Source organism: Austrofundulus limnaeus, unplaced genomic scaffold, assembly GCF_001266775.1.
Source record: "Austrofundulus limnaeus strain Quisiro unplaced genomic scaffold, Austrofundulus_limnaeus-1.0 Scaffold45, whole genome shotgun sequence".
NCBI lineage: Eukaryota > Metazoa > Chordata > Actinopteri > Cyprinodontiformes > Rivulidae > Austrofundulus > Austrofundulus limnaeus.
Genome location: NW_013952447.1, coordinates 347,458 through 357,113, shown reverse-complemented (window position 1 = coordinate 357,113; position 9,656 = coordinate 347,458). Strand labels below are relative to the sequence as shown.

Below are 9,656 nucleotides of genomic sequence, written 5' to 3'. Positions count from 1 at the left end.
GTGAATGTAGGTTGTACATTTAATCCACTTTCTTTCATTGTTTCTGACTCAACAACTTCTATACTGTTCAATTTTTCATTGAATTTACATGAACCTGTTTATTGGTAAAATTCTGCAGTAACAGTAGGTGATTGCCATCTCGCGTGGTTTTTAAATTTGAGGAAATTGGTACTGGAAAGTCCTTGACAGATCCTTGAATTTGATGTTGACCAAGATGTGGGAACCCTGACAGACTTATCATAAACAATGTAATGATATTATTGATCTCATGGATATGGTGGTGGTTTCTCTCACCTTTAYCAAACCATAATTGTTTCTCTCAATGAAACCAGCTCCTAAGAAAATATAAATTTGGTGATTCCTCCATGCACACGATTCAAGTAAACTAGAAGGTGTTGACTGAGACACTGTGGCTCTGTGAGAATAATTGCCCACTTTGATCCAAATCCCTGTGATTCCCTAACGGCCTTCAGGGCTGCATAGTAGCATCCTTGTTCCATGGGTGGCGGTCTTCATTAGGATGACCCTCTGTGTGTCACCTTTCAATTCAGGAGTCAGCAGACAGAGGTAGAGGAGTCAAAGAGGTTGCYATTTGCCTCTCTGGCTCCTCGACTCTTATGAGACGAGAGCCAACCACGACACCCCCACCACCACCCAGACAACAGGAATGCATTGATCCTGTCACGTCTGCATTCCCTTTCCCTTCAAATCACCTCCCTGTCTCCTGGTCTTTGTGCTGTGTTCTCTTTGTCTGGTTTATTGGGGAAAATAATAATTTTTTTTCTATGTACTCCTTTATGTGACCTTGTGAGCAGCCACTTTTCTTTGTGGATGGTTTAGTTGGTTTGAGATTGCAGAATGTTGACAAATGTTAAAACTCTACCTGTCAATCGCTGATCTTTGTGCGACATGACTGGAGGTCGGAGCAACATTTCCATACAATAATTTTAATTTTGATGTTTTGTTCATTTAGGAATATATAAAACAATTATCTAAAAATTAAATGTAAATGTAGATATGCTCATTTAGTGTGCYTGAAGATGAGACAACGTGTTACAAAGCAAAAAATAATCCACACAAAACACGACAGTAGCAGTGAATAAGTCTTGTTTCCTCTTTTTTGTTTGAAGACTGTTGGGTGGGGGTGGTGACCCCAGTCTGGCTGGCTACATTGTGCGCTATGGGGGTCATTTTGGAATTTCCTGAACTCCCTTCAGGGTCTGAGATAGATTAACCAAACTGGGGGAGGCACACGTTTTGTAAAAACGTCTGTCTATTAATTGCAACTCAGTTTAAGCCTCTGTCTAGATTGTTTAACTTATGTGTTTGTGAAGCAGTGTGGAGGTGAGAGTGACATGTTAGGTGATAAATCATAAATTTCTTCTGTTCTTTGTGTCACGACCTCAGATTAAACTAATCTTATCCAGAGTTGTTGCCCTTTTATGTCGCTGGTATGTGATCTATCTTCTCACAGCATTCCCTCTGCGCTTTTCCGAGTGATCTAGTGTTAGGAAAGAATTTGACAGCTATTGTATGTAATTGTATTTTATGYGGTTTCAAATAGACCAATTTTGAGGGGAAAAAATCATAACTCCAGAGAGCTTCCTGGATCATAGTAAGAAATTATGTAAAAGAAGTGGAAAATGTAGCCATGTAAATGTCCACTAACTGTTCCTCCACCTCCTGCCCCCCCCCCCCCCACCCCCATTCATCCTCGCTACCTTGTCTCCTCATTTGTCCCCCTCTTCAGAGCGAGGACTCAGATGAGGATGAGCCTTGTGCCATCAGTGGCCGCTGGACCTTCCAGAGAGACAGCAAGCGCTGGTCCCGCATGGAGGAACTGGAGGTTTTCTCTRCATTTTCTACAGATGCTGCTCAGCCCGYGTTTGTCAAGGACCAAGCATCCCAGAAAGTCAACCCCACCCTGCGCGAATGCAACAGTTCTGAAAGCGTGCTGACAGACCTCAGTGAGCAGCCCGAGGTGAGTTCCATCCATAGCAGCGGGAGTGGAGGAAGAGGAGAGAAGAGCCACGGGGCCGCTTCGGTAAATGAAGCTCTACCTGTCGGCGCCACACGTGCCAGCTCAGTGGCCAGCATGTGCTCATCCTCAGGCACTGGAGGGTCTGGAGGCCCCAATGAAGACTCTCTTTCTGATGGGTTGCCTCCRTCACCCCTGGAGACGCTCAGACACTTCACCTTTGACGTCAAAGCAGGGGTGGTAGGAGGAAGCTTGGACCGAGGGGGCAGCAGTGGCAAAAGTACACGCTCAAGAGCTAAAAGCTTCCTGAAGAGGATGGAGAGTCTGCGGCTTCGCAGCAGCTCCTCGTCCAAGAGAAAGAAGAAGGGAAGCACCAGTGGAGGGAGACTAGAAATCAGCGGCCCTGTTGCCAAACAGGGTCTGGACGAAGACAAACTGAGGAGGCTTAACTGTGTGGACATCTCAAGCATCAACTTCAGTCACCACCGCAATCCCACTCAGACCATGACCCTAAACCGGAACCGGTCCGTGTCTTACTCCACTCAGACCAGCAATGGGAGCACTGGGAGCACTGGGAGCAGCCAGTCTGAAGCTAGTAGCGGAAGTGCCGTGAGCACGCCGAGCCCAGTGACCCGAGCTCGCAGCCACAGCACGGCAGCAGGTTCCAATAAGAGAGGAGGAATGTATCTGGAGGGGTTTGACCCTTTCAGCATTCTCCAGCATGCATCGGATCAACAGCCTCCACCACCCAAATCCGCCCCACCCGTCCCCTGCAAGGATAGTAAGGGAATGTCTGTGGATGAGCAAAACCGCAGGAACAACTGTGGCATTCGAGGCAAGAGYAGACAAGAAGAGGAGGAGGAAGAGGATGATGAGGAGGGAGGCATGATCTTCTTCTATTTGCCCGAAGGCCACAAGCCTGGAACGTTCCCCAAAGCCTTGCAGGATGGGAGTTTGCGACAACATAAAGGCAACGACAACGGAAACTCAGTGACCCTCAGGGAGCGGCAAAGTAGACGCCAGCGCTGGGCCTCTTCGGGCTCCGTGGACAGCCGTCTCAGTTTTTACGACAACGTCCCCTTCACCGAGAGAGAGGAGGCKGAGGAGGAAGAGGGGGACGAGCACAAACTGGAGGAAGTGCTGCAGCACGTCAGCGGCTTCGTCAACGCCTGGTCAGAGGCTGTGGCTGGTGAGGAGGAGGAGGAAGAGGAGGATGAAGAGGAAGAAGGGGACTCGGATTCGGCGCTGGACTCTGCGTCCCCCTGCCCGTCCTCTCCTCTGCAAAACCGGCTGGAGGAGACCGAAAAYGGAAGTGACCAGGACAGCACAGGAAACCCGCTGGGCGAAGCAGAGGACGGGATGAGGGAGAGGAGGGATTCTGGTGTGGGAGCATCGCTAACTCGAACCAGTAGGTCAGTAGAAACAAAACAATATCAAACACCCTACTCATTATTCATAATGACAGGGAATATTTCATTGTCTCCATTAATCATGTCTCCAGCAATATTGGCTCAAATTGATCCACAATCCAGTCRTAGCTATACTGTAAAAGGTGTTCCTAAATAAAGCTACTTGTTTGTAATTTAACTTTTCAGACACATTTATGCACAGAAAATCAACAGAAATACAAAAGCCTCCAGTAAAACTGTGAACTCAACAAAACGGTGACAAAGAAAGATCAACAGAGAGGGACAAGCTGAGGCTTCTCTTGTTTCATAATGGTGCTGAGTTCTTAGGAATGCTGCTTGGTCTCCGTGGGGATTGTTTCTATACTCTGGAGAATTTACCGGCAAAATTACCTTTGGTTTCTTTAAAGATAATCTCTTGATTGATGTATGCATACGTCCTTGTAATCCCTACACAGATCACTCKGCCACACACAGCATTTGTTTCGCACTGTGTGCCGTTTTCTGTGTTTGTGTGTACACAGCAGCAGAATGCAGAGCCTCTGAGTTTAGCAGCTCTTCTTTTAATGATCATTCACCCTCTGACATCTCAATCTGCACTTTYCTATTCTCCTCCGATGCGCTTCAGACCCCAGAAGCTCCGCTGGCCGAGCTTCCAGAACTCCCATCGGCCCAGCTTGGCCTCAGCTCAGCTCCAGATCAGCTGCCAGTCGGTGCTGCAGATGAATCTGCTGCAGAAACTCTCCCTTCTGCAGCTCACCGCTCTGCTGGAGAAACACACCCCGATAAACAAGCATGGCTTCAGCTGGTGAGTGGCCTGACAGAAAATAGAAGACTCGCATGAAGGGAAATAAATGTGCATGATCACCGAGGGGAAGCCTTCTTTCTTCTAACATACAGATGTTAAATTTGCTATGTAAAACAGCCTCTGCACCTGTCACATTGTTTCTCTAAGTTWTACCCCTCAAAACATCTCCATTCAGCCAGCCGCCACCCCATCTCTCAGTCCGCTCCATCTGCAAGTTGTGAAGAGCTGTGACGGCTGTCCACAGAGGTTGGGTTTCACATTCTTTTCCCAGGCCCATAATTGCTGGGAAGGGGTGCACATTGTCTCCTTCTGAACGATGTAATTATGGCAGTTCACACGCAAGGTGCTGCGCTGCAGGCTGGAAAGAGTTGCCCTCWGCTCAAACCACTTTTTACAAAGTATCTTATTAGCTACTTTATACACAGCTCACAGTTATCCATGAAAACCCAACATCTGACATGTTCCATCACTCAGACCTGCATCAACTGTGTATCTATATTTTTAGTTACTTGAAAGAAAAATATAGCAAGGCAAAAGCATTAGGTTTTTTTTTTTTTTCGTCTGCTTCTAAGTTTTCTTGATAGGTTTGTTGACATAGAGGCTCGGATCTGGAAGCGGCGCAAAATACAAGTGAAACATGAAACTTATTGTCTGTTAACCAGAGCATATATGAGTGGATATTCTTCAGATTGTTTATGCTAACAGGGTCAAAATGTGTGGTCAGCCTCTAAATCTAAAGCTTTAGGCTTTTTGTTTGTGAGAAATTAAAAGTGAAGAACTGGCTCATTTTCTCGTGTTTTCTCCGTCTTCAGCTCGAGGCCTTCCTTGTCCTGAAAGAGAAGGCGTCATTATGGTCTTATGACAGGCTCACTGAAAGACAGAGTCCGATTGTTGGCCACTCGAAGCCCGAACATATTCAGAATTCCGTCCGTGATCATAAAAAGTGTCTCTTTTTCTGTTTTTCCCAAACCGTGGTTCTTAGAAGTACTCCGAGTCTTGTGAGCAGCAGCTCTTACAAAGACACACTTGTCCCGAGTCATGCACAGAGGCCTTCACTAAACACACTCACACCCCTGCAGATAGAAACACATCCATAAATCTGTGGCTTTGTTCTTGTGAAACCAGCAGTGTTGTTGTGTGTTTCAACTTTTGGGGTTTCGTTTTTGGTTCAAGGCTCACTGAACACCAGCTCTGATGACATTAAAAACAGCCACTGATGTGTAAAGTAGTGGTTTTATCACAGTGGTTTACATCCCTCTGGTCTCCTCTCACTTTGTCCATCCTTCACTCCCATAAAACCTGCAAACAGCTCACATAAATCACATAAACACATTTTTTTAGGAACATTCTGAAGTTCTGGGGTTTGTTTTGCTGATTAATAATAACTACATCTATATTTTTTGCACATTATTTGTCGTTCTGCAAAGATGTTTTAAGTTGCAACACAGTTTCCACGTTTGTCAACCTAAAGCRTTTGACTTGTGTAAAAGCTGCAGGTTGATTGTCCTTTCCTGTGTGCACGTTGCAGGGCGGTGCCGAAGTTTATGAAGCGGATCAAAGTGCGCGACTACAAAGACAGGAACGTGTTCGGTGTGCCGCTTCAAGTCATCGTCCAGCGGACGGGTCAGCCCCTCCCTCAGGGAATTCAGCAAGCCATGCGCTATTTACGTAATCACTGTCTCGACCAGGTAAGCTTACTACATTTACCTCAAACAGATAAAAATGAAGGAAGAAGGAAGGTATATCTGCTGGATCTTGTAGAGTTTGTTAGTTTTCAAAGGGGTGCTTCGATTCTCAGCTTAAATGAAAACTTGAGGACGTTCGTTCAGTTCAGCCATATTCACTTTTTTTTTATAAAATGTTGCATAAGATGCTTTATTGTACTCACTTTGTCAATTTGTATAAAATCTGCACTTTTCCTCTCATTTTTCTGTCATGCTTTCTACAAGCAGCAGGATGAGTGCTCATGAAAATTACAAATGTTCGACTGTTATGTCACATTTATCTTTTTATTTTAGTAACAGCTCCGCAGAGCGCATCCGCACCCATAAAGGAGAGAACTGAAGAGGTAGAAAATAGCCATTAAAGGAATTCAAAATTGAAAAAGAGAATGATGGCTTTCTTCTCTTAGCAGGACAAGATGCCTCTGTTCTGAAGTGGTGAAAGCTCTTGGAAAATATTCCAACTGGACATTGAGTCCTGTTTTTTTTCCTTCCAAGTGTTTACCATTTCAGACGGCCTTAAAAGGCCAGTGACGAGTTCATATGAAGGGCTTTGTACAAGAAAGCACACTTGGTGTCATATGAGCTTCTTGCAAATCCAATCATAAGTCTGTTTATGGGATATAACCAAATTAACCATAACCCCTCAATTTATAGATKCTAGTTTAAATTAGGAGGCTAGTTAAATTAGGCTAGTTTAAATTAGGAGCTTGTTGATGTAAAAAAATCCATGTTGTGATTTGGACACGTGAATCCTTTTAGACAYGGTTTATTATTATGCTGAATTCAAGCTAGTACTGTGGCTAAAAGGTAATTTAGAGTTTATCAAAGTTTTTTGTGAATGATATATAAACATATTTTTGCTCCACCTCCTCCCAGGTGGGTCTGTTCAGGAAGTCTGGAGTTAAATCTCGCATCCAAGCCCTCCGTCAGATGAATGAGGCGAGCGGCGCTGACGGGGGAAGAGTCAACTACGAGGGCCAGTCAGCTTACGACGTCGCCGACATGCTGAAGCAGTATTTCAGAGATTTACCAGAACCTCTGCTCACAAGCAAACTGTCTGAGACCTTCCTGCAGATCTATCAGTGTAAGAATATGTCAAAGACATGCGAGGATTCTGTTTTAGGCCCTGCCAAGCCAGCCCCCCCCCAATGAGGCATATAATGTGCGTATATTGTCTTATGTAACACACTAAGTTCAGCCCAGATGCCATCATAGCTCAGTCTTGGCAGGTTAAGTGCAGCCTTACACAACTTCCTTATTGAATTAACCCGTCGATGCATAAAAGTTTGACATGAATCAGTGTGACGGTGGTTTAATCGCATTAACGCCGAGCCATCTTCTCCCGCAGACATGCCCAAAGAGCTGCGTCTCCAGGCGGCCCGCGCTGCCGTGCTGCTGCTGCCCGACGAGAACCGCGAGGCGCTGCGCACGCTGCTGTGTCTGCTCAGCGACGTGACGGCCAGCGTGGCCGAGAACCAGATGACTCCCACCAACCTGGCCGTGTGCCTGGCCCCGTCGCTGTTTCACCTCAACACCCTGCGCCGCAAGGAGAGCTCCTCTCAAAGGTGCGTCCTCTGTCCAGCGGGGGATTTTTTTATGCTTTTAACAAACGCAGGTGCTGTTGGTTCACATTATATAACACGCAGCATGCCGTACGTTTTGAAAACAGGAAGGGCTCCCTCCCAATTAAACAAAAGAGTAGGACGCTAAAGATTGAGAGCGGGGGATGAGAAAGGAGGAGGGAGAGGAAACTGAGTGGTTACATAAACATTTTAATCTAAATAAGGCAGAGAGTGTTTCCCAAATGATAGTTCTATAAAGAGGTCCATCTTTGTTTACGTTCCTCTTTYTTGCTCATGAGTGATGTTCATCTTACATCAGTTTATTTTCATCTTTGCTACAGGGTGATGAACCGGAAGCAGATGCTGGGAAAGCCTGACCAACGGGATCTGAACGAGAACCTGGCTGCCACTCACGGACTGACACACATGATCCAGGAGTGTAGGAAACTCTTCAGGGTCAGTGTTTAAAAGCTCTGGAAACCACTTTGATTTTGGTGTAATTATTTATTAAATGAGGCAAYGCGTGATTTACCTGCTGATCTCTTCATGGAAAAATGAAAAACGTTGTTTTCAAGTGTGTAAAAAAATGTCATCTCCGGCTCGCTCCACCGTGCTGCAGTCACACACCTCGTGTCCCTGTGTTTGGTGTGTAAACACACTCCCAGTTACACAACGCATCAARCCGATTCACGCTGACGTTTGTTCAAGCTAGAACACAACTGTGGTGTTTGAATGTCATAACCGACCTCCTGTTTAGGCTGTCATTGGGTTTGTTTGAACCCTAAACAGTCATTTACATTAAAGAATAAACTTCACCATGATCCATGAATCCATTCAAGTTTGGTTAACAAGAAATAACCTGCATTACATATCCCAGGCCTTGTCTCCTCATCTCTGATATGTAAAAGCTAAAAACCCACACACTGTGTCATTACCATCCCTCAAACGTTTATTAGATTGTGAAGAGCTTCCTGGTTTCCTGTCTTCATCATCGTATCATGCAAACAAATTCGATTATCTCCAAAATGATTGTCTTTAATTAGGTTTGAATTTGCTCATGGGGCCTTATAAAACAAAACATCCTCTGCAATAACTGCTTGTATTTAACTTGATTTGTGTCGGTCTTTTTAGATCTAATAAGAATCTTGGATCATCATGTTTTCTGGATTTAATTTAAAAAAGATGAATATGAATGAAGGAGATATGTAATAAGAATGAATCACAGAAAGCTGAAGCTGAGGTCAAATATTTTGATGTGCTTCTAGTTTTACATGTGGCACATGTTTGTTATTATTTATTAAATAATAACATGATAGTATCTGTTGTGTGTTTTTGTACACTAGAGGCCAGATTTAAATGATTTTGGAACATAATAAAAGATGAGAAACTCTAAAATTATAAGAAGGTGGACTTACTTTTTGCCATGCCTAAAGAATGCTAAACAGTTAATTGTTTGCTGTCATCTGATCCGTCATTTCTTCATTTGCTCACAGATTCCCGAGGAGATGAATCGCTGCAGGAACTCGTACGTGGAGCAGGCTCTGCTGCCACAAAGCTTAGAGGAGCTTGCAAGCGAAGAGGCGGACCGAGGGGGCTACAGGGCCTACCTGCAGGACAGCTTGGACACTCTCCTCAAAGAGGCCAAAGACAAGTTCAAAGGYTATGACAGCTGCTCCACGCCTGAGCACGCCGAGCTGTCCTACAGGAAGGTGAGCAATCACGTTTCAACGCATAGAAGTGATCGATTTTAGGAGCAGTTCCTACCAGGGAGAGGGGTGGAAAAAAGCACATCCATTATTCTGTCTGTAGCGMGCAAACAAGCCGTCACGTCGTTTCCTGTCTTCTTGATGTTCGCCTCCTGCTTCACTGAAAAGTGAGTGGAAAAGCAGCAGTTAGGGTTTCCTGTACAGAAACGACTCCGTGTGAAAATGGCCAGGCGCTTGGATCCTTTTTTTCCCATTCCCACTCTCTGGACTCAGTCCCAGAATGACATCAGCTCAATATTGCAACACACGCAAAYGAACAGAACTTTACCATTATCCCAGGCCTACATTTCCTGTGTGTAATGTGCAAAAGAGCCTGAAAAGAGTTATCTTTTCTCCTGTTTGAAGGTCACAAGGCAGATTAGTGTGTGTGTGTGTGTGTGTGTGTGTGTGTGTGTGTGTGTGTGTGTGTGTG

At 45.1% G+C, this 9,656-nt stretch overlaps 1 protein-coding gene across 3 annotated transcripts in view; it reads left to right on the top strand.

The window, feature by feature from the left end:
- Positions 1-9,656, top strand: part of dlc1 (DLC1 Rho GTPase activating protein) — a 68,131-nt gene that overhangs the window by 55,745 nt on the left and 2,730 nt on the right. For all 3 annotated transcript variants that reach the window (XM_014007848.1, XM_014007849.1, XM_014007850.1), the window contains 7 exons: positions 1,751-3,390; positions 4,013-4,192; positions 5,721-5,880; positions 6,793-7,000; positions 7,265-7,481; positions 7,820-7,934; positions 8,972-9,187. In XM_014007848.1, the coding sequence (XP_013863302.1) occupies positions 1,751-3,390; positions 4,013-4,192; positions 5,721-5,880; positions 6,793-7,000; positions 7,265-7,481; positions 7,820-7,934; positions 8,972-9,187 (2,736 nt within the window). The remainder of the gene's footprint in view (positions 1-1,750; positions 3,391-4,012; positions 4,193-5,720; positions 5,881-6,792; positions 7,001-7,264; positions 7,482-7,819; positions 7,935-8,971; positions 9,188-9,656) is intronic.